This window comes from Micropterus salmoides, unplaced genomic scaffold (genome assembly GCF_014851395.1).
Source record: "Micropterus salmoides isolate LMB-PRFRI ecotype aquatic unplaced genomic scaffold, ASM1485139v1 Ms_hic_scaffold_1174, whole genome shotgun sequence".
Lineage (NCBI taxonomy): Eukaryota > Metazoa > Chordata > Actinopteri > Centrarchiformes > Centrarchidae > Micropterus > Micropterus salmoides.
In genome coordinates, this window is record NW_024040235.1 from 23,113 (window position 1) to 47,879 (window position 24,767).

The window sequence follows — 24,767 nt, forward strand, 5'->3', positions numbered from 1 at the left end:
ATATTTGAAAGAAGTGTAATGATAAATAGTACTAATAACGAGTACATATCCTGTTTGTTGTGGAATGTGTTAAAATCTTTAAAAACTGCATTATTGGACAGAGAATACTGAATATTAAATAAAATAATATATATAAAATGCTGGACCCCACAAATTTAAAGGGCAATTTGATGGTCAAGTTTTAGGGGCTCAGGTTAGGGGTAGGATTATGTTTAGACATGTAGTAGTGATGGTTAAGGTTTGGGTAAGGAGCTAGGGAATGCATTATGTCACTGACAGGTCCCTACAAAGACAGTGAAGCAAGGCTGTGTGTGGGTCTATAAGCATCTCAGCTATTTTTGTATTGAAAATGTGAAATTTACCTACATGCAGCACACAATTTCACATGAATATGTAGAATAAAATTTCCAATAATTAATAAATATTTGCTTGATTGAAATATAGCAGTTCTATAAAGGAAGTTTTCTCAAAAATATTTAGTATTTTATAACTGAAAGTGAAATATTATCAGTATTAACAAGTACTTTTACCTTTGTAATTTTTTTCCACTTTTCTTCCTGTTCCTCAACATTCACTGGCCACAGGGGGGCAGTGGTGTGTCGCTGTCGGTCATTCACCATTAAAATAAATGACTTCATGCTGTCAGAAGGTGTGTGTGTTATCTCTGAGTGGAATTTAAATCATCAGTGCAAAAACAAAACTGAAAATTTACTGCAAACTGAGACTGTGTGTGTGTGTGTGTGTGTGTGTGTGTGTGTATGTGTGTGCAGTAAGGGGGTGGGGTGGGGGTGGGGGGTTCACACTGCCCCGCACTGTTCAAACTGTTTATGCATACCAGGGTCCTGTGAGGGCCCCTCTGTCGCAGCCTGTTTACTCAAACTTATTTTGGGGAAATTCCACCTCTCTGGCCATAAATCACTGAATCTGCAGCTTTGTGAGGTGATAGCTTCTGTCACTCACACACACATTGCACATCACCTCTGTGTGTGTGTGTTATGAGTTGCTGGTGTAACTAAGTGAATTTACTCAGCAACTACACACAAGTGTTTTTGTTTTCATATTTCAGATGTTTTTCATTTCACTGTTTAGCAGCTGCAGTTACAGGAAATATAATAATGATATCTAATGATATAATAACTGATGATAATAATATATAATAGTATGTAATGATATTAATAACTGATGATAATATATAATAGTATCTAATGATAATGATAACTGATGATAATAATATATATGATAATGATAATGATATAATATATAATAATGATAACTGATGATAATATCTAATGATAATGATAATTGATATAATATTTATAATGATAACTGATGATAATAATATATAATGATAATGATAATTGATATAATATATAATGATAACTGATGATAATAATATCTAATGATAATGATAATTGATATAATATAATAATGATAACTGATGATAATAATATCTAATGATAATGATAATTTATATAATATATAATAATGATAACTGATGATAATAGTATAATGATAATGATAACTGATGATAATAATATATAATGATAACTGATGATAATAATATCTAATGATAATGATAACTGATATAATATAAATAATGATAACTGATGATAATAATATCTAATGATAATGATAACTGATATAATATATAATAATGATAACTGATGATAATAATATCTAATGATAATGATAACTGATGATATAATATCTAATGATAATGATAATTGATATAATATGTAATAATGATAACTGATGATAATAATATATAGTAGTGTAATGATAATGATAACTGATGATAATATATAATAGTATCTAATGATAACATAACTGATGATAATAATATCTAATGATAATGATAATTGATATAATATATGATAATGATAACTGATGATAATAATATATATAGTATCTAATGATAATGATAACTGATGATATATAATAGTATGTAATGATAATCATAACTGATGATAATATGTAATAGTATCTAATGATAATGATAACTGATGATAATAATCTAATGATAATGATAACTGATGATAATAATATCTAATGATAATGATAATTGATATAATATGTATAATGATAACTGATGATAATAATATATAGTAGTATGTAATGATAATAACTGATATATATAATAGTATCTAATGATAATCATAACTGATGATAATATATATAATAGTATAATGATAATAACTGATGATAATATATAATAGTATGTAATGATAATAATAACTGATAATATATAATAGTATGTAATGATAATAACTGATGATAATATATAATAGTATGTAATGATAATAACTGATGATAATAATATATAATGATAATGATAATTGATATAATATATGATAATGATAACTGATGATAATATATATAGTATCTAATGATAATCATAACTGATGATAATTGATATAATATATGATAATGATAACTGATGATATATATAATAGTATGTAATGATAATCATAACTGATGATAATAATATAATAATGATAATTGATATATGATAATAATAACTGATGATAATATATAATAGTATCTAATGATAATAATAACTGATGATAATATATAATAGTATGTAATGATAATCATAACTGCTGATATAATATATAATGATAATGATAATTGATATAATATATGATAATGATAACTGATGATAATATATAATAGTATCTAATGATAATGATAACTGATGATAATAATATATAATAGTATGTAATGATAATGATAACTGATGATAATATAATAGTATCTAATGATAATGATAACTGATGATAATAATATATAATAGTATGTAATGATAATGATAACTGATGATAATAACATAATGATAATGATAATAGTATCTAATGATAACTGATAATAATATATAATAGTATCTAATGATAATAATGATAATATATAATGATAATGAGAATTGATATAATATATATAACTGATGATAATATCTAATAATGATAACTGATGATAATATATAATGATAATGATAACTGATGATAATATATAATAGTATGTAATGATAATGATAACTGATAATATATAATGATAACTGATGATAATATCTATTGATAATGATAACTGATAATAATATATAATGAGAATGAGAATTGATATAATATATAATGATAACTGATGATAATATCTAATAATGATAACTGATAATATATAATGATAATGATAACTGATGATAATAATATAATAGTATGTAATGTAATGATAACTGATAACAATATATAATGATAACTGATGATAATATCTATTGATAATGATAACTGATGATAATAATATAATAGTATGTAATGAAAATGAAACTGATGATGATAATAGTATTTAATAATAATAACTAGTAATGAGCCCTGCGATGGACTGGCGACCTGTCCAGGTGTACTCCGCCTTTCGCCCAATTTCAGCTGGGATTGGCTCCAGCCCCCCTGCGACCCTGTACGCAGGATAAGCAGTTGATGATGGATGGATGGATGGATGGTGATAATAAGGATAGTGAGTCACCACTTCCTGTTGTTCCAACAGAACAAGTCACACTGCACCAATTTTATATGAAGCAACATTTTTTAAAACTTTTTTGTAGTACAGTTTTTCAGTATATGTTTTTGAGGGCGTGTGTGTGATGTCTGCAAAATTTGGATTTTCAGCAAGCTTGAATGGTTTTGAGTGAGAACTTCATTTTAATGTGTAAATAGGATGTTTGGGGAATTGGGTGACAAGTTGTGGATTTGTGTTTAGAGTAAAGGCATAATTTCAAGAAATGTGTTTAAGCAATCGAGAAAAACTGCAATTGTTTGCTGATTTTATAAATCCTCCCACTGAACTTTAATTATTCTACTGGACAACCATTTTCATTTATTTTTACCTTCCGTCACGGTGCAGACGGATTTATTAAACCGCCCACTCGATTGCTAATCCATTCACAGTGAATTTGTTTGGGTTCATTAAGCACGGATTATTAAGTTTGTTCGGTTCATCGACATGTTTTCTAAATGCTTTTTATATGGTCTTCTGTTAATCTGCAGTATTAAACTGGGACTCAGTTCCTTTGCAGCGATTTAATATTTTTCCGTTGATCCACCATCACAAACAGACCAACAGTACACCTGGAGGTGGGTCTGACTATTCTTCTTCTGCCCAGAAACACAGAAGCTGCACTTACTGCCCTGCAGCAACACCTGCTGGTGAAGACGTGAACAGCAGAACCCAGAACACCTGCATACTGGAGAGAATCCACACAGGAACGTTTTCAATCTTTAGGTACTTCTGGTTTATTTCAAATACCTTCAAAATGGCAGAGAGGCACAAGTATCTGAAGCTAGTAAGCCAATGTGAGCACCAGATAGATATCAGATATCACATGAAAAAAAAATATTTACAAATATAAATTAACAGATATTTTCAACTCCAAAAGACACTGTGACAGCAAATGTATTAAAATGGTATAAAACTGGTAAATATAGGTGAGAATGGAAATGTCTCTTTTGAGATGACAAGAAATCAGCTTACATTTATACTGTATGTAGTGCAAGGAATACTGTCAATAACACAAATTAAAAACAAGAATATTCACATTCGTAACACCTTTGGTCCAAAGAGAACTGAAAGACGATTACAAAAACCCGGATGGATGAAAACTGAGTGATCACAGACGGACTTCACTTCTTTTTTTTTGTTTTGTTTTGAATATTTTGTTAAACATGCTGCCCTGAATAAAGCCACATATTTAGTTTGGATACAGGTCCGACAAGCACAAACGTCCTACTCAAACTAATCATCACAAGCTGCTGAACGGTGGCAGTGGGCTCGGTGGTCTCTGGGAAGAACCTGAGGCACTGGGGAGGTGGAGTCGCACATCCATCTGTCGCTTTTAAACCCCGTTTTTACACCTTCCAATAAAACGCAAACTGAGCCAAGAACTACAGGCAGCAATGATTAATTAATTCGTCACTTGATTTGATCAAGTTTTTATTAGCAGCTACTAAATCTGAACACTTTTCATTTAGGAACTTTACTCAAGGTCCTCTTATTATATTTTTTTGGGGCTTTCAACTAGCAGTTATGTGGTAACTGTGGCGAGCCGATGTAACATTTACTCCTTAAACTTACTAGTCGCCATTTAACAGCTACTTAACGATTAATTGCATCTGCGATATTATCGCTCTGGTCACATGACACGCGAGAATTAAACCAGTCTGCAGACGAAGCAGAAACTTTAGTGTCACACAGGGAATGAAAGTAGCGCCCGCCCCCCGCGGGTTACGTGGTGGTCTGTCCTGAGTTACAGCCAGAGCTGCTGACCAGCATCGCAGGCTGCGGGGAGCTCCGGTGTTTGTAGTAGAATTACTAAGCTCATTTATTAAACACAAGAGGCGTCACTTGGTTTTATTTTCGTTGGCCAGCTTTTGAATTCAACCTCAAACTGAGTATTTTTTGTTTGCTTACTGGGACACAGAAAGACGGACTCCTGGGAGATCTGACCTGAGATCAGGACGCATTAATTGGTGGTTGAACTGTGGGGGTTTGTATTGAGCAAACTTAGTTTTTCTTGTGCTCTGTAGGCCGGCCTGATGATGTTATATCATATTATTTAATGCCATGACTTGACTCTCAAATTATCTTTCTCATATTATTATAATTTAATATTTCTTCTCCACCACTGCTCATATTAATAATTCATGCAGCACCTAATTTCATCATAACACGGCCTGACCTACAAGAAAGAACAGGGTGTGTGTAATCTATCTAATATTGTGTTGGTCAGACTGCACAGATTTACTGCTTCTCCATTATGAATAATACAGAAGGTAAAGAACTTAAAAATCAATCACCTTTTAAACCGCAATTAGATTATTTTCCAAAATCGTTCAGCCCTACTTACTAGAAACTATTTTTGTTTATGTTACCGTTAAAAATTTATTAGATACTAGTACTTCATTTTTAGTTACTAGTGACTAAATTGCACGTTTTTCCCATTAAAATCAACGAGGCAGTTCAGATATGACCTGTTCATTAGTTACTAGAAACTATTTCCATTTTACTAGTATCTATTATTTAGATACTAGTACTTCATTTTTAGGTACTACTAATTATTCCATTTTACTAGTAAGAATTAAAAAGTTACAAGTATCTTTTGGAACAGTTACTAGTAAATACTGAATAGGTACTAGTATCTAAATAATACTAGTAAATGGAAATAGTTATTAGTAACTATTCAGTTAGTTATTCGTAACTAACACTACAGGTGATATCTGAACTGCAGAGCCCCGTAGATTTTAATGGGAAAAACGTGCAATTAGTCACTAAAAATGAAGTAATAGTATCTAATCAGTTGTTACTAGTAAAACGGGAATAATTCTAGTAACTAATAAGTAAAAGTACTAGTTGCTTTTAAATAGCGACTACTGAGCACGGTGACCATCACATGCAATTGAAATCTGAATTTAAAAAAAGAGCTGTAAGTGGACCGTGAGTGTGAAAATTGTTCTGCATCCAAGGGAAAGAACGAACCTTCAACAGAGCAACCTCAAACCAAACTCCATTCAAAAATGTTAGAATTTAATGCCACCAGCTATCCTCAGTGAGGTCTGTGGTTTTTCTGAGCAACTGGATCGTATTTCAGGGGAAAAAAAGATTTCCAGTTTTAAATTTCTCCAACCACAAACTAAATTCCACTTTAAAAAGAAAGGCCATACATTGAGGTGGCGACAGATCTCTCAGAGCCAGATATTCCTTTCTACAAATCTGGGGGATTATTCTGAGCAACGTGGACTTTATGTCTGGTATAAATTTTAGGTTCAGTACCACAAACCAACATACGTTTACCGCCACTGTTTTGAGATGGAAGGGGGAACAATTTGACAGATCTGACCTGAAGCTTGGATTCCATTCAGCACCATGACCTCCACCCCAGACGTTTAATCTAACAGGCCTTGAACTTTTCCTTCTCCGGACACAGACTGCGTTTTAATGTCAGGTGTAAACGGCGTCTAAACGTCAGGGTTCCCACTCCTCTGTGTGTTTGTCTTCTCCTACTTTATGTAACATCGCCGGGTTGATGAAACCACAGAAGCTGTATCGTCTGTTTGGACGCGATGAGTTTCCCTAACTTGTGCATTTCTATGAAGAGCTGAAAGAGTGAAATCTCGGAGCGGTGCAGGAACCCTGAGCGCCGCTGTAGGAGGCGTGGTTAGACAGTCCGGTCCGCTCAGCTCTGCAGACTGAGGCACCATCGCTGACGTCCTTCAGTGATTCCGTGAATTGAAGAATCCCACGCTGGTCGGCGACTCCTTCACCGTCACCGTGATGAAGTTGGCCGTGACGTCGGTGACGAACACGTGCTCCAGGAGGCTCCGGGCCGGCCGCCAGTCCGTTTCCGTGTCAGACTCTGTGTTGCCGAGGCTGGGCCTGCTGTTGTTTGGATACAGGGAGGCGCCGTGCTCCGATTCGCTGCTGCTGGTCTCGTCGGAGTCGCCGGTGCTGAGCTCGTTCAGACTCCGGTTCTGAGAGCTGAGCCCGTGCTTCCTGTCCTCGTGCCTCCCGCCGCCGTTCCCTCGGCCGGAGCCGCTTCCCGCCAGCTTCTTAGTCTCTGCCAATGCTTCCTTCCCCCTGTCCTGCCGTAACCTCCCCTGCTCGGCGCCGCCGCCCGCTGCCACAGCAGAGCGCTGCCCGCCGGCTGAGGTTCGAATCTCTTTCATACTCGCCACACCTCCTTTCACAACAATGCCGCCGCCACTCCTTAAGCTGGACCTGGACGCCGCGGCTCCGCCGCCGCTCATGCTGTTTCCCTGAAGGCTGCTGCCCGCCGGAGGCTTGCTGACGCTCTGCAGGTTGAGCGCTCGCAGGCTGAGCGCCTGGTTGGCTCGGTCCCGAGGCGTCTGCGAGGACGACTGTTTGGAAAGGCTGGAGTGCTGCTTGTGCTGGACCACCCCGGTCTGACCTCCGACGCCCTCCTGCCTCCTCTGGCCCAGCGGGGAGCGCTGGACCGCCTGGCCTCCCGTGAAGCTGCTGTGTAAACCCAACGACCCCGAACCTCCACCCTGTTTCAGAGCAGACGCCTTGAAGCCGTCTGCTCTGCTGCTGCCCGTTTCTGAGATGGAGCGCTTCAGCTCGGACAGAGAGTTCTTACTTTGGGGGGACGGGCTGCTTCTGTTGTAGGAGGAGGAGCCGGAGGACGGAGACATGGAGCGACTGGTCCACATGCAGCTGAGGGACCCGGGTTTGGAGGCGGCTGTCTGGGAGAAGGAGCTGGGGGAGGTGTGCGAGGCGGAGGCGGCCTCTTCTCTGGAGCTCCTGCTCAGCCCGGTGTAGGTGAAGCTGGCCGGCTGCAGAGGTTTCTTCACCCCGGGTCGAGGCTCCTCCCTGGGCGCTCTGACCACCTGGTGGTGACGTGGAGGAGCCGTTGGAGGCGGCGGCAGCGGCGGTGGCGCCAGCGGTCTGCCCTTTGCTTGTCTTAAAGCCCTCAGGTCGGGGTGGAGCGGCTTCCTCCCGCGCTTCTTCTTGTGTGGAGGATCTGCTTGGGCCAGCATGATCTGAGGCCTCTTCTGGGGGGCCGGGTGGACACGAGGGCCGGGCTTCGCCTTCTTTGTGTGCTCTTCATCCTCTGAGGAAGACGAGGAGGCCGATGATGAAAGAACAGAGGAAGAAGAGGATGAGGAGCGGCTGTCTTTTATAGCAGCTGGCTCAGGCGGCTACAAAGAGAAAGAAGAAGAATGAGCGAAACGTCTTGCTGCGTCACAACAAGTGAAACGTCGAGAGGAATTACCAGAATCTTCCGCGGACGTCCTCTCGGCCTCTTTCCTTTCTTCTGGAACAGAAGCTCCCGCTCTTGTTCTCTAAAAACACATTTACACAATCTTTCAAAAACACACGACAACTTTAAACTGGTCCACAGAGTCTGGCTGTGACCCCCCGCTCAGCCCTTTCATCTGGCTGAAAGCTCTGGTTTTCAATATGAATTTCATTCTTAGCATTTTTGATGTGTTATTGTTTAATTGCTTCATCCTTTAAGTCATTTATCAAACACAGGATTTTCTGTTTTTAGATGGTTGTAAAAAACGTCACATGGAAAAATAGAGCGCAGCCGATGTGGGACTGATATCTGAGGATGTTAGATCAGATGTATCGGTGGTCACGAGAACTGAAAAGTGTCGGTACTCATCAGTGGCGGACTGGCCATCGGGAGAGCCGGGCCAAATTCCCGTGGCCTGCAGGCCAATTTGGCCGTTTCAGTTTGGATCAACTCAAAATCACCAAAGATGACGATGCAGTTCGCAACGCTAAGAAGTGAACGTCTGTTACTGCAGGAGGAGTTAGGGACACACGATCCATTTCAATCATCAACAACTTTTTGTTTTTCAATATAAACCTGAGAGATTGTAAAAACAAGTTAAGAATATTCATTCATTCATTAATTATTAACATTGCAAGGCTGTGATTTCAACAGTTTGCTCATTTTATTTTATAGTGACATCACGTCTCTCATCAGTCCGGGACATCCTCGCTGTCACAGCTGTTAGCTGTTTCAGTGCATGATGGGATTTATTGTTTGGTTATTTGCAGAGCGCCCTCTGCTGAATCTAGAGGATCTCTGTTTATCAGCTGTTACAAACACAGATATCAAACCAACACGCACCTCTTGTGAAACGCCGCCAGGAGCCTCGGGTCCAGAATATTTTCTTCTGGCTCCCAACTGTTGTGCCTGAAAACACCAGAAAAACTGTTTTAAAGGGACGTTTTCACAAAGCTGGTCAGGATTAATCTCCTGTTTGATAGATTCAGGTACTGGTCTGATCTGATGTGGACCCTGCAGCCTGTTACTGGTCTGATGTGGACCCTGCAGCCTGTTACTGGTCTGATCTGATGTGGACCCTGCAGCCTGTTACTGGTCTGGTCTGATGTGGACCCTGCAGCCTGTTACTGGTCTGGTCTGATGTGGACCCTGCAGCCTGTTACTGGTCTTATGTGGACCCTGCAGCCTGTTACTGGTCTGATGTTGACCCTGCAGCCTGTTACTGGTCTGATCTGATGTGGACCCTGCAGCCTGTTACTGGTCTGATGTGGACCCTGCAGCCTGTTACTGGTCTTATGTGGACCCTGCAGCCTGTTACTGGTCTGATGTTGACCCTGCAGCCTTTTACTGGTCTGGTCTGATGTGGATCCTGCAGCCTGTTACTGGTCTGATGTGGACCCTGCAGCCTGTTACTGGTCTGATGTGGATCCTGCAGCCTGTTACTGGTCTGATGTGGACCCTGCAGCCTGTTACTGGTCTGGTCTGATGTGGACCCTGCAGCCTGTTACTGGTCTGGTCTGATGTGGACCCTGCAGCCTGTTACTGGTCTGGTCTGATGTGGACCCTGCAGCCTGTTGCGGGTCTTATGTGGACCCTGCAGCCTTTTACTGGTCTGGTCTGATGTGGATCCTGCAGCCTGTTACTGGTCTGATGTGGACCCTGCAGCCTGTTACTGGTCTGATGTGGATCCTGCAGCCTGTTACTGGTCTGATGTGGACCCTGCAGCCTGTTACTGGTCTGGTCTGATGTGGACCCTGCAGCCTGTTACTGGTCTGGTCTGATGTGGACCCTGCAGCCTGTTGCGGGTCTTATGTGGACCCTGCAGCCTGTTACTGGTCTGATGTGGACCCTGCAGCCTGTTACTGGTCTGATGTGGATCCTGCAGCCTGTTACTGATCTGATGTGGATCCTGCAGCCTGTTACTGGTCTGGTCTGATGTGGACCCTGCAGCCTGTTACTGGTCTGATGTGGACCCTGCAGCCTGTTACTGGTCTGATGTGGATCCTGCAGCCTGTTACTGGTCTGATGTGGACCCTGCAGCCTGTTACTGATCTGATGTGGATCCTGTAGCCTGTTACTGGTCTGATGTGGACCCTGCAGCCTGTTACTGGTCTGATGTGGACCCTGCAGCCTGTTACTGGTCTGATGTGGACCCTGCAGCCTGTTACTGGTCTGATGTTGACCCTGCAGCCTTTTACTGGTCTGGTCTGATGTGGACCCTGCAGCCTGTTACTGGTCTGATGTGGATCCTGCAGCCTGTTACTGGTCTGATGTGGACCCTGCAGCCTGTTACTGGTCTGATGTGGACCCTGCAGCCTGTTACTGGTCTGGTCTGAACTGGACCCTGCAGCCTGTTACTGGTCTGATGTGGACCCTGCAGCCTGTTACTGGTCTGGTCTGATGTGGACCCTGCAGCCTGTTGTGGGTCAGATGTGGACCCTGCAGCCTGTTACTGGTCTGATGTGGACCCTGCAGCCTGTTGTGAGTCTGATGTGGACCCTGCAGCCTGTTACTGGTCGGGTCTGATGTGGACCCTGCAGCCTGTTACTAGTCTGGTCTGATGTGGACCCTGCAGCCTGTTACTGGTCTGATGTGGACCCTGCAGCCTGTTACTGGTCTGGTCTGAACTGGACCCTGCAGCCTGTTGCGGGTCTTATGTGGACCCTGCAGCCTGTTACTAGTCTGGTCTGATGTGGACCCTGCAGCCTGTTGTGGGTCAGATGTGGACCCTGCAGCCTGTTACTGGTCTGATGTGGACCCTGCAGCCTGTTGTGAGTCTGATGTGGACCCTGCAGCCTGTTACTGGTCGGGTCTGATGTGGACCCTGCAGCCTGTTACTGGTCGGGTCTGATGTGGACCCTGCAGCCTGTTGCGGGTCTTATGTGGACCCTGCAGCCTGTTACTAGTCTGGTCTGATGTGGACCCTGCAGCCTGTTACTGGTCTGATGTGGACCCTGCAGCCTGTTACTGGTCTGGTCTGATGTGGACCCTGCAGCCTGTTACTGGTCTGGTCTGATGTGGACCCTGCAGCCTGTTACTGGTCTGGTCTGATGTGGACCCTGCAGCCTGTTGCTGGTCTTATGTGGACCCTGCAGCCTGTTACTGGTCTGATGTGGACCCTGCAGCCTGTTACTGGTCTGGTCTGATGTGGACCCTGCAGCCTGTTACTGGTCTGATGTGGACCCTGCAGCCTGTTACTGGTCTTATGTGGACCCTGCAGCCTGTTACTGGTCTGATGTTGACCCTGCAGCCTTTTACTGGTCTGGTCTGATGTGGATCCTGCAGCCTGTTACTGGTCTGATGTGGACCCTGCAGCCTGTTACTGGTCTGATGTGGATCCTGCAGCCTGTTACTGGTCTGATGTGGACCCTGCAGCCTGTTACTAGTCTGGTCTGATGTGGACCCTGCAGCCTGTTACTGGTCTGGTCTGATGTGGACCCTGCAGCCTGTTACTGGTCTGGTCTGATGTGGACCCTGCAGCCTGTTGCGGGTCTTATGTGGACCCTGCAGCCTTTACTGGTCTGGTCTGATGTGGATCCTGCAGCCTGTTACTGGTCTGATGTGGACCCTGCAGCCTGTTACTGGTCTGATGTGGACCCTGCAGCCTGTTACTGGTCTGATGTGGACCCTGCAGCCTGTTACTGGTCTGGTCTGATGTGGACCCTGCAGCCTGTTACTGGTCTGGTCTGATGTGGACCCTGCAGCCTGTTGCGGGTCTTATGTGGACCCTGCAGCCTGTTACTGGTCTGATGTGGACCCTGCAGCCTGTTACTGGTCTGATGTGGATCCTGCAGCCTGTTACTGATCTGATGTGGATCCTGCAGCCTGTTACTGGTCTGGTCTGATGTGGACCCTGCAGCCTGTTACTGGTCTGATGTGGACCCTGCAGCCTGTTACTGGTCTGATGTGGATCCTGCAGCCTGTTACTGGTCTGATGTGGACCCTGCAGCCTGTTACTGATCTGATGTGGATCCTGTAGCCTGTTACTGGTCTGATGTGGACCCTGCAGCCTGTTACTGGTCTGATGTGGACCCTGCAGCCTGTTACTGGTCTGATGTGGACCCTGCAGCCTGTTACTGGTCTGATGTTGACCCTGCAGCCTTTTACTGGTCTGGTCTGATGTGGACCCTGCAGCCTGTTACTGGTCTGATGTGGATCCTGCAGCCTGTTACTGGTCTGATGTGGACCCTGCAGCCTGTTACTGGTCTGATGTGGACCCTGCAGCCTGTTACTGGTCTGGTCTGGTCTGGACCCTGCAGCCTGTTACTGGTCTGATGTGGACCCTGCAGCCTGTTACTGGTCTGGTCTGATGTGGACCCTGCAGCCTGTTGTGGGTCAGATGTGGACCCTGCAGCCTGTTACTGGTCTGATGTGGACCCTGCAGCCTGTTGTGAGTCTGATGTGGACCCTGCAGCCTGTTACTGGTCGGGTCTGATGTGGACCCTGCAGCCTGTTACTAGTCTGGTCTGATGTGGACCCTGCAGCCTGTTACTGGTCTGATGTGGACCCTGCAGCCTGTTACTGGTCTGGTCTGATGTGGACCCTGCAGCCTGTTACTGGTCTGATGTGGACCCTGCAGCCTGTTACTGGTCTGGTCTGATGTGGACCCTGCAGCCTGTTGTGGGTCAGATGTGGACCCTGCAGCCTGTTACTGGTCTGATGTGGACCCTGCAGCCTGTTGTGAGTCTGATGTGGACCCTGCAGCCTGTTACTGGTCGGGTCTGATGTGGACCCTGCAGCCTGTTACTGGTCTGGTCTGATGTGGACCCTGCAGCCTGTTGCGGGTCTTATGTGGACCCTGCAGCCTGTTACTAGTCTGGTCTGATGTGGACCCTGCAGCCTGTTACTGGTCTGATGTGGACCCTGCAGCCTGTTACTGGTCTGATGTGGACCATGCAGCCTGTTACTGGTCTGATGTGGACCCTGCAGCCTGTTACTGGTCTGGTCTGATGTGGACCCTGCAGCCTGTTACTGGTCGGGTCTGATGTGGACCCTGCAGCCTGTTACTAGTCTGGTCTGATGTGGACCCTGCAGCCTGTTACTGGTCTGGTCTGATGTGGACCCTGCAGCCTGTTACTGGTCTGGTCTGATGTGGACCCTGCAGCCTGTTACTGGTCGGGTCTGATGTGGACCCTGCAGCCTGTTACTGGTCTGGTCTGATGTGGACCCTGCAGCCTGTTGTGGGTCTGATCTGATGTGGACCCTACAGCCTGTTACTGGTCTGATGTGGACCCTGCAGCCTGTTACTGGTCTGATCTGATGTGGACCCTGCAGCCTGTTACTGGTCTGATGTGGACCCTGCAGCCTGTTACTGGTCTGATCTGATGTGGACCCTGCAGCCTGTTACTGGTCTGGTCTGATGTGGACCCTGCAGCCTGTTACTGGTCTGGTCTGATGTGGACCCTGCAGCCTGTTACTGGTCTGATGTGGACCCTGCAGCCTGTTGCGGGTCTGTTGTGGACCCTGCAGCCTGTTACTGGTCTGATGTGGACCCTGCAGCCTGTTACTGGTCTGATGTGGACCCTGCAGCCTGTTACTGGTCTGTTGTGGACCCTGCAGCCTGTTACTGGTCTGTTGTGGACCCTGCAGCCTGTTACTGGTCTGATGTGGACCCTGCAGGTCCGCTGTTGGCTCTAGCATCAGCTGCTCGCAGTACAATAAGAGCAGTAATGGCTGCACCGCTGTCTGTTCTCCATCGTGTGTATCAAAGTGAACCCTGGAAGTCCCCCTCCCGTAGTGAAGCTACAGATCCGGCCCAGGAGCTCAGAGCTCGGCCGCAGATTCGGGCTTTGTCCGCTGTTTCAGTGTTATGAGCTGCTGTTATGTGTCGTTAGCCGCGGCGGCTAGCGCAGGATGCTAGCTAGCGTACTTACTTGGACGACCACCCTCTCCACTTCACCAGATACTCAAACTTGCCCTGCGGGAGAGACAAAGAACCGTGAGGGACACGCAGAGGAAGGGGTCCGGGTCCGGAGCGGCGGCCCCCGGGGCCGCGGGCGGCGGTTTCTTACCTTTCTCGGCCGTTTGCTGAGGATGCATTCCGCGTCAAATACCTGGCCGACTGTGACCCCCTCCATTACTACAGCCCCTCCGAACGGGCTGCCTGCGCGCTTTTTACCTCGCACGGCCACCGTAGGTCCTGTTCCGTAGGGCTGGTTGCAGAGAGAAACAGAAAATAAAAATAAAAGACACAACAACAATAATAATAATATAAGTTATTACTATAAAATGCGTAATATACAAATTTAATTAAAATTAAATTAAATTAAATTTCATTTCATTCAATAAAATAAAGACTAATTATAATAAATAGTTATAATAATAACAACAACAACAACAATGATAATAATTATGTATAAAATATATAAAAAATAAATACAATTAAATTAGGTGTACTACAGAATCATTTGGCAGAAGTGTAATTAATAAATCGTTGTAGTGATAATAATGATCATGATAATAACGATTTTTGAAAATATAGAAAAATAAAGATAGGACTGTGTGGACAGTTTACTAGAGTTACATGTGACTAGTGGACAAATACTAATAATCAAAGATGGACAGTAATTAAGTACATATACTGCAGTACAAATTGAGGTATTTGTATTATTAGACTGACATTGAGACTAACTGGCAACAACTTTGATATTTGTATAAACATTTTAATGTGGGATGTATAAATTCCCTTTTAATTATTTTAATTTATTTTTAACACTGTTGAGCTTTGTGCTGTTAGACAAAGAAAACATTGTGTTGGCATCAGTTTGGACTCTGGGTAACTGGCATTTGCCACTGTTTTCAGAGTTTTGAAAATCAATCAAGTGAGAAAATAATCATTAACTGCAACATATTAATTAGCTTTAGAGATGCTTGTAGAATCAGAAAGTTTGCACAGTACATGCAGAAAGATGGAAACAAAGAAGTAAAAACAAGGACAACAAAGCTGAACACAGAAAAACAAAGAACCATTTAATACATATACAAATACTTTGTGGAAAAATAATTGTGTGTGTATATATATAAACATATATAGCAAGCAACTCTGAGCAGCAACATGTCTATATGTTTCTGTAAATTGTAAACAAATAGTATAAAGGAAAAACTATTAAACGGGTAATTTAATAGATTACTTTATATACATGAAGTTGGCAGTTATAAACAGCATTTATATTTAATAATAAATGAATAATAAATGAATAAAGCTAATCATGTGATTTTGTAGCGTGTATTTTCACCTGTGCGGAACCTTTTGCGCTTTGCTCTTATAGGGAGTTAATTCCGTGGTGCACCCATGTTATGTATGTGTCTTTCCGGCAGTGCTGCTGTCCAGCGGTGAACGTGAGACAGCGGAGCTCCTCTTCGAAGGTATCCGCGTGTTAAAGAGTATTTTTAACTAAATAAACAGTGTTTATTTATTGTTTCTAATAGTTCCGCTAGCATGCTACCGTTAGCTTAGCCAGCAGACAGACGTGGAGACACCTGGACACAGTAGGTCAACTCACCTGAGCTACATAATGACTATTTAAATGTGACAACTTGTTCAATCAGTCTAAATTAAGCTAAACTGAAAGTTAAATATGTTGCCCCGATAACTGCTCAGTGCTTTATACTATGGTTAAAATACAAACCTGCAAACGTCGATTAAAAACTGGAGAAATTAAGATGTGTTGGTGTTTTGGCACGCGGACATGCATAGTATAATATGACTGGAGACATATTCAGAATCGCCAGTGTTCGCTGGCAAATTCGGCATATATGTGATCCACCCAGAACACACAACATGGTTAAAATACACGTTCATAAAAGTAAGTAGTGGCTGCCCACAGGCCGCTGTTTGAGAGGGTTATCAATATTTCCAACCCGATTTGCACAGAAAGAGTTGCAGCTTAGAGAGCGAGTCATATAGGCCGAATTGAAGCGTTAGTGTTAGCAAGTTTGGGGGAATATATTTATTCTTATTACAACAGGCATGTTACATGTTGGTAAGCAAGGAGGTATTAAAGTGTAACTTTTTCAAACGGAGTCTGGTTTTATATTGTCACTTGCAGATTATAATGTATTGGCTGCAGCGATTAGTCAATGAATTAAGTTAATCAACAGAAAAATCAACTACTTAGGTAATTTGTTTCGCCAAAATAACAAACATTTGATGGTTCCAGCTTCTTAAATGTCAGAATTTGTTGTTCTTGTCTTAGAATTTGTTTCATGTTATAGACCAAAAGATTAATTAATTAAATTAATAATTAGATGCTGCCCTACTTTACATCTAACAAACTTAACCACTATTTGTCTATGTAAAAACTAAAGTAAATGGAAAGTCTGAGCTGACTGAATGTGTTTGTCCTCCCTCCAGGTGAGTTTCCTCCAGCTGACCCAGCGTCAGGTGACTGCAGCACCAGCCATGCTGCTCCACCTCCTGGTACGTCAGCCCCTCTGCTGCCCTCAGTTGTTAACACGATGCGTCTGGACTCTTCGCTGCGACACTGCGAGGACGCTGCACTCTCAGGCTGAGCACTTCCTGCGGCGGAGGCTTCCCCTGCGCTTCAGCACACAGAGCCGGGGCGCCAAGAGCCAAAACAGGAAGTCCGAGAGCCAGGAGGAGGCGTGGAAAACCAGGAACAAGACGGTGCTGACGTACATCACCGCCGCCGGGGTGGGGATGATCGGCCTGTCGTACGCTGCAGTGCCGCTCTACAGGCTCTACTGCCAGGTGAGGACAAAAAAAAACGACTTCCTGTTCCGGGTAACCTCCAGCCTGCAGGCGTGACCACTGTGTTTCTGTCTGTCAGGCGTCGGGGCTCGGCGGCACGGCGGTGGCCGGCCACGACGCAGATCTGGTGGAGACGATGAAACCGGTGAAGGAACGCGTCCTCAAGATCACCTTCAACGCCGACCGTCACGCCAGCATGCAGTGGAACTTCAAACCGCAGCAGACGGAGATCTTTGTAAGACCTGGTCCCTCCTTTCTCAGGTCCCTTTTTATATTCTCACCCTAAATCTGGGTTTGAATGAAGACGTTATAGTGTGGAGATGCTGTCAGTACATGACTGGAATTTAATTTGTACCAAAGAGAAGGTTCGACACACAAGAACAAGAACGCGACACGTTCCCTTAAATCCCTCAAACCGGCCACTTGCAAACAAAGTAAAAGCACTGCGGTTTGTCGGATGGTTGAAAAAGCGTCTTATTTTCTGACATCCACAAGTCAAATTAGGGCTGGGCAATAAAACAATAATGATAATTATCGCAACATAATTTCCTCAATAACAATTTAACTAATATTCAATATATCGTCAATAAATGTTTGAATTGATTAATTTGAATCACAAATGAATTAATTTTGTTGAGAAAAATGGACTAAAAAAAGATTTACTCATAATAGTTTTGAAGGTTCTACCTCAGATGTGTGAAGTGATCCGATGTTTGGCCTCAAATGTTTGTCACATTCTGACCGTAAAGAAAAGTTTAATCACACGATTAACCATCTGTATTCTTCAACTTTCACTTCAAAAATCAACCTTTACACTTGAAGAAAATGATGATTTAACATTTATCGTGATAATTATCAAATGTTATTTTCGTGATAACATTTTAGTGTTCATTTAAGTCAAATGATGCAAAAACCCAAAACCAGCAGAAACCAGTCTAGTTGTTAAATGCCTTGATTAACGTCCCCTTCCCGAAACCAAACTTGCAGAGCTCTGATTAACTGCAGTCAGTGAACACAGCCCCAGACCTGGTCTGGTGCTGATTCAGGTCTGGTGTAACTGGAGGTTTGAGCTGATGTTTGTTGTGCAGGTGGTTCCAGGTGAGACGGCGCTGGCTTTCTACAGAGCAAAGAACCCCACAGACAAACCCATCGTGGGCATCTCCACCTACAACGTGGTGCCCTTTGAGGCGGGACAGTACTTCAACAAGATCCAGGTTAGTCTACCGGCCGCTGGTTCCTCCAGTCCACATCATAACAAGTCCACGAGGCCTGTTCCAGGTCACGAGGCGCCTCTAGTTTACGTTAAACACGTGCTTCTCCGTCCTCTCCGCAGTGTTTCTGCTTCGAGGAGCAGCGTCTGAACCCTCACGAGGAGGTGGACATGCCCGTCTTCTTCTACATCGACCCGGAGTTCGATGAGGACCCCCGGATGGCCCGAGTGGACACCATCACACTCTCCTACACCTTCTTCGAGGCCAAGGAGGGTCAGACGCTGCCTCTGCCCGGATACGGCCGCAAGTGATCCGTCTGCCGCCGCTGCACTGAGAGGATCGCCCCAGATGCTGAACCGGGAGACGGATTCTGCTTCAAGACTCAGTCTGAGGAGGCACCGGGTGGAAAAAGTGTAAAAGACAAGAAGGAACGTTCTTCTGTACTTTGTTGAAACCGAAGTACGTGCCGCAGGAATATAAGCCTGAAAGAAAACGGTCCGCCGCATGTCTCGTTGTCCCAGAGTCTCAGCCTGTCATGTTAGAACTAATATATTCAGAATAAAGTCGAAAAACTTTTAATATTTGAAGTTAGTTTTCACCAATAAGTTAAGAAGTTGTCTTCTTCACAGCGGGCCGGACGGTCCGGGACGACAATTTGCACCCGAAGCAACTCATTTTATTCTGATTGTCTTGGAAACATTAAAACGAAACTCTCAGTCATCAGATATATTTATTTTCCCACCAGTGGCCCCGATACTCTCATCATATGAGCCTCAGCACGCTGAACGTCCTGGAAACCCTGGAATTCTGCAATGCAGTGATTGAAAAGTCCTGAAAACGCCTTGAAAGAGGCATCAGAATCTGGAATTTCGCTCCATTGGCTGATATGTTAGCTTTACTCTTGCAGACGGTCGAGGTGACGAAACGTTGAACAGAACCAGAACTTTTTCTCTTGTCACTAAGAGCTTTTTGTTTATGCACTGATGCCTGAGAGGATATATACAAATCAGAAACTGTATTGTACGTTTATCACAGCAGATAAAAGTTCAACCGGCTGAAGATGAATCAATAAATATTGAGTATGAACCGAGACTGGACAGAGCTGACGGGTGCTCGGGTGATGTGAGACGGTAGGTGAATCTGATTTCTCATGTCATGATGGAAACTGAGACTTCAGAAAACAGATTCAGGAAAAAGGTGATACTAAAACGGGGTCTCAGCAGGTCCTGAAGCACAGAGCTACAGGCTGACTTTGTCTGTGAGAGTGAGTTCACACAGCGAAGGTTCAGGGTGCTTCAAAGAGCCACCGCTGTGCAGGTGTGGCCCTCTGCGTCTGCCTTCCAGAGTGGGCGTCCCCCCAGCTGCACTCAGTCCCTGCCGAGGGCCCGGTGCTACGGGTTCTCTGAATGATCCTCTAATCCAGAACCAGAGTAATGTGGAGATTTGGGCTGCAAATAACTAATTAACTAATTATAAAGATAATTATTTTAATCATCAACTAATCTTTTCTCCATTAATCGTTTGGTCTATAAAATGTCAAGAGGTTGTGAAAAATGCTCATCACAGTTTTTGCAGAGCACAAAGTGACGTCTTCAGTCAGAAATGACAACAAATAGCAGCAATTCCTCCCATTTCAGAAGATGAAACCAGCACATTGTTCACATCTTTGCTTAGTCGTTGCAGCTCTAGTGGAGATTTGGCCAAACTAATGGGGAAAAATAAACTCTAATAGCAGCAAATCCATACTGACTGCTACACTCGCTGCATCGTCTGCGTTTCACTCAAATCATTCAACTCTAACATTCATCTTCATCACTAGTCTCAGTATCCTAAATAAAGCACATAACAGCTTCTCTCTCTCTCTCCTGAGCCTCTGCCCCAGGACCTGCAGATCCTGTCCTGTGTCCTCCGCTACAATGGACAAGCTGTGCGGGGCCCCTTTGGAAGCTTTGGACAGTTTTCAACCAGAGCCTGTCTCCCAGACTCAGAAGGAGCTTTATTGAGTAGTGCTTTACACATACCAGGAATTTGCTTTGGTGATGAGCTTCTACACGGAGACAAACATACAGTTGACATAAATAAATGTAGAAATATATAAATATGAAATAAACAAATGCAAGTTACATTAGAATAATAAAAAATAGAGAAAAATAATACAACTATGTACAGAGAAAGAACAACGTGGCAGGACGGGAGAGGATATGTATTTATATCTATACACATATAAAATAGAAAAATAAGTAGACATATGTTTGTGTGAGCCTGCTCCAGATTTAACTCTACAAGCACTTGGACATCTTTTAGAGTATGTGGGGACCATGTGCCAGAGGGTGGTCCCTTCAAAGACCCTCTAAGCTGCAGCTCAGCCGGGGTAAAGCCAGTGGCTTCATCGACGGCAACTCTGGTATGAATCGATTCCAACGCTTGTGCTTTTCACCAACATGAGAAGCTATCATGGTTTTTAGAGAGCGGTTAACTGGCTCAGACATGTTAGTCTGTGGATGATGAGCAGTTGTGAGCTTATGGACCAAACCCCAGTTATCACACCGCTCTTTGAAGATCATATATAATCATATAACAGTTAACACGGGTAGAACTGAGAGGTCTCAATGTTTAGCATTTAGCTGTTCGACACCAATTATCCTTAAATTGTCTCCTATCCCAGAGGGGATCATACCTTTTCAGATGAGAGGCTGTGGCAGCCGGCGTCCAGAGAAGAGCATGAGCATGCTCTGCTAACGGGTAACAAAAACTTCCTTCACAGTTGTCTATCAAGAAATAAAGAACGATCAAATATCAAAAAGTCTCATACGGAGGTCAGAACATCAAGAAGGAGCAGCAGTGAGGAGAGCGAGCGACTCTTTGTGTCCCTATCTTATACAAGTTCAAGACAGGAAAGTCGAGCTCATTCCTAAAAACGGTCAAATACAGTTCAGAGACAAAGCTCAGTTCTTCTGCGTGAAACTTAACGACACGTGTTCAAATACCAAGAAAGTTCTAACAAGGACTTTCTAAGTAAGCCCATTTACTTAGAAAGCCGCTGGTGTCGATCACAACTAGATGACAGGAAAGTCAGAAGGGAGTGAACTCTGTGACATCCTCTGCACAAACCTCAAAAGACGAGGACCGTCTTCCACAACATAAGGTCACTGAGACGGAGAGACAGGATGTCTGTGGTCACACACGTGATGCTTTTCTTTAGAAGCGTCCCTGCAGTCATGTAACTGTCACAGCTCCTGAGATCTGTGCAGACATTCAAACAGAGTTCATGTCAAAGTTCACTGTTCAGGTGAATAACTCAGATGTAACTTTAGTTTTGTTCTTGAATTAGTTTTGGAGAAATAAACACATTGCTGTCATTGTTTGATGATGGGAAGAAGAAGAGACCGTTTCCTGTTTAGTCTGGTTGAAAAGTTTTTCTGCCTATTTGGACACCAGGTGGCAGCACAGGAACATAAGTGCTGTAGATGAACTGGAGTGAAGCCTCTATGAAGGTGTAGTTTGTTTTTACAGAAATCTGGAGATCCATAACGCTGCTCTTAGTTCTGACAGTTGGTAGTAACAAATTACTTTGGAGGAAGATTATTTAAATCAACACATTTTCCTCCACTTAAAAGAAAAAAATACAATAAAACATGAATGTAAATGTGACATTATTTTGAATCTGTGGTGCGCTGTCAGGCTTTTATTTTGTAGGCTCAGACGGGAAGTTCAAACTGTGTTGATGGACGTCTACAGCGTCAGGTCCGGGCGCGAGGTTGCCCTAGCAACTCACAGGATGAACCAATCAGACGGAGGCAGGTCCAGACTCCCCCTCCTTTCCTCGCCTCCTCCATCCTCATCCGCGACACCACCTCCGCTGGAGCAGGGAGGCGGAGGGAGGGAGGCCAGAGATCCGTCAGTCGTTCCTCCTCAGTCCTCAGTCCAGGAGCTGAACTGAACCGTCTGCGGAGGATTTTTACCTTCGTGCGTAAAAGCGCTGTGCGTCTTGTGCGCGCGGATGGCACAGAGGACGCAGTAGTTGTCGGTGTCGGCGGTTCACGCTGGACAGTTGTAGCTCAACTGGACACAATCTGAACCGGGTGACCAAACTCTTTGTTGCACGTAAACACGCACACTGTCCACAGTGGACCGTGGAGAGACTTTAACCGTCGCGGATTTATTTCGGCGTACTTTACGCGTCTTCTCGCTTTGGACCGAGCTGTTAGAGGAGGAGTGTAGAGGTTCGGCTCTGTGCTGCCGAATCTCATCTCATGATGGGACACGACAGCTGCCATCTGCCGCGAGGATGAGCTACAGAAGCAGCCCGGTGAGGGCGTACGACTTTCTGCTCAAGTTCCTGCTGGTGGGGGACAGCGACGTCGGGAAGGGCGAGATCCTGGCGAGCCTGCAGGACGGAGCCACAGAGTCCCCGTACGGATACAACATGGGTGAGTGTGGAAGTCAGTGTGTGGAGAAAAGGTCCTTTATTTATCTTAACCCCGCCTCTGTTTTTGGTTTTGCGCGCACGGGTTTCCTGTTTTTACGCACAGTTTACGCAGAGCGGACAGCTTTGACAGCCAGCGTGTCTGCACTGAATCCCAGTTTGAAACCAGCGTCTCTGAACTGGGATACCTGCTCAGTCACAGGGAGTTTAAAGTCAGTGGGAAACACAAAACCCACAGACAGTTAAGAAAGTACCTTAGGATGTTTACTGTACTCAAGTTTGAGGGACTTTTCGTTTACCTGAGAGTTCTACTACTTTATACTTCTACTCCAATATTATATACTTTTACTGCACTGACAGCCCCAGAGGACCCCGGACCCCTAAAGTGAGAACCTATTCTCTTCTGAAAAATTATAGTAATTGGCTCTTCATCAGGTGAGTTTGGGCTTGAAACACTGTAACACTGACACTCTTGACAATATTCCTGTTCAAACTTTCTGCAAAACATTATGAATTTACAGGAAGGCTTTAGTGGCAGGTGTTCCTCTCAGCGCTGCCTGAAGACAGTACTGTGTGAAGGGTGTACAGTGTGAATGGTGTGTACGGTGTGAACGGTGTGTACGGTGTGAACAGTGTTTATTATCCTGAATCTGGATCTTTTTGTGGCTGCAAATGATCTTAAATGATGGTTTTTTTGCGCACTTCAGGGAAAATAAATCAAACGGGTGTTTTTTATTCAGAAAGGCTTTAAGCCTGGAATACTCAGAGGTAATATTTTGATTTATTTTACACAATAGAATCCATTTCAACCCCTTTCATCCTTCTGCCATGTGAGTCGCTGTTTCTCATTTCTCCAGTTTATGTGCGTACGCATGGTTCAGAGTTTACTTACGGGACGCAAGTTTGGTTTTATAGATAACCTTTGCTTGGGAAGTGGCGTGCGCACGTTTCCTGCCCTGTTTTGTATTTACGCACTGAGCTTTCAAACAAGTATCAGCTGAGGCATTTTTACTGGTCGGCGGTCGGCCGTGCTTACTACATACAGTCATGCAGCTTTTGATTTATTTATCGCTGTCAGGATGTGAGGAGACGCTCAACAAATATAACAACAAAGCTTCTGAAATAAACTTTAAGCTTTAAGTAAAAGTACTAATACCACACTGTAAAAGTATGTAAGTATAATCAGTGAAGTATTAAATAATATAAAGTATAAAGTATAAAGTAAAAACAGGGAGTCTCTGTCAATCACAATAATGTCAGTGTACTTAGCTGGTAGATTACTGTATTATGTGAATGTTTGGATTTTGTACCAGGAAAAGAAACATGAGATCTTCTGTCTCGTGTAACTTTTCATCCATTTTTTTTCAGCCACATTTGAGAACAGAGCGAACATCCTCATCTGTTTCCCATCCAGATCTTTAATTAGTATTTCTGGATTTCGTTTCAAAAGCAACATTATTCCTTTAGAAAAGGTGACTGTTGTGCACACAGAAGACTCACGGAGCAGAGCATCTAATTTTCACCCATTGTGCAGCTTTGAAAGCCTCTTTGATATCGTTTACCATCATCTTCCTCTTATTTCTGTCAGTACTCACGGCTCTGTGTTGAACCTGCGAGGTGTAT

The 24,767-nt window shown here is 43.6% G+C and overlaps 2 protein-coding genes across 3 annotated transcripts; one reads left to right on the top strand and one right to left on the bottom strand.

Annotated features, from left to right (window-relative positions):
* Positions 1-6,759: 6,759 nt before the first annotated feature.
* LOC119898486 (chromobox protein homolog 2-like) lies at positions 6,760-14,938 on the bottom strand. The gene is made up of 5 exons (XM_038712660.1): positions 14,809-14,938; positions 14,671-14,714; positions 9,641-9,706; positions 8,771-8,840; positions 6,760-8,696 (listed from the first exon to the last, which is right to left on the bottom strand). The coding sequence occupies exons 1-5, from the start codon at positions 14,872-14,874 to the stop codon at positions 7,251-7,253; spliced, it is 1,692 nt and encodes a 563-aa protein (XP_038568588.1). The 5' UTR covers positions 14,875-14,938; the 3' UTR covers positions 6,760-7,250.
* A 1,149-nt stretch (positions 14,939-16,087) lies between these two features.
* LOC119898487 (cytochrome c oxidase assembly protein COX11, mitochondrial-like) lies at positions 16,088-20,216 on the top strand. 2 transcript variants are annotated; one of them, XM_038712661.1, is made up of 5 exons: positions 16,088-16,162; positions 17,151-17,507; positions 17,587-17,742; positions 18,596-18,721; positions 18,841-20,216. In XM_038712661.1, the coding sequence occupies exons 1-5, from the start codon at positions 16,094-16,096 to the stop codon at positions 19,027-19,029; spliced, it is 897 nt and encodes a 298-aa protein (XP_038568589.1). In that variant the 5' UTR covers positions 16,088-16,093; the 3' UTR covers positions 19,030-20,216. The 2 variants fall into 2 exon arrangements, with proteins under 2 accessions (XP_038568589.1, XP_038568591.1); XM_038712663.1 differs by having other exon boundaries at positions 16,115-16,285.
* The last annotated feature ends 4,551 nt before the right edge of the window (positions 20,217-24,767 follow it).

Coding starts and splice junctions, on each gene's coding strand:
- LOC119898486 (XM_038712660.1), bottom strand. CDS start 14,874: ATGGAGGGGGTCACAGTCGGCCAGGTATTTGACGCGGAATGCATCCTC. Junction 9,707..14,670: donor TGGAGAGGGTGGTCGTCCAA/GTAAGTACGCTA, acceptor TGGTGTTTTCAG/GCACAACAGTTGGGAGCCAG. Junction 8,841..9,640: donor CTGGCGGCGTTTCACAAGAG/GTGCGTGTTGGT, acceptor ATGTGTTTTTAG/AGAACAAGAGCGGGAGCTTC.
- LOC119898487 (XM_038712661.1), top strand. CDS start 16,094: ATGTATGTGTCTTTCCGGCAGTGCTGCTGTCCAGCGGTGAACGTGAGA. Junction 16,163..17,150: donor AGCGGAGCTCCTCTTCGAAG/GTATCCGCGTGT, acceptor TCCTCCCTCCAG/GTGAGTTTCCTCCAGCTGAC. Junction 17,743..18,595: donor CGCAGCAGACGGAGATCTTT/GTAAGACCTGGT, acceptor TTTGTTGTGCAG/GTGGTTCCAGGTGAGACGGC.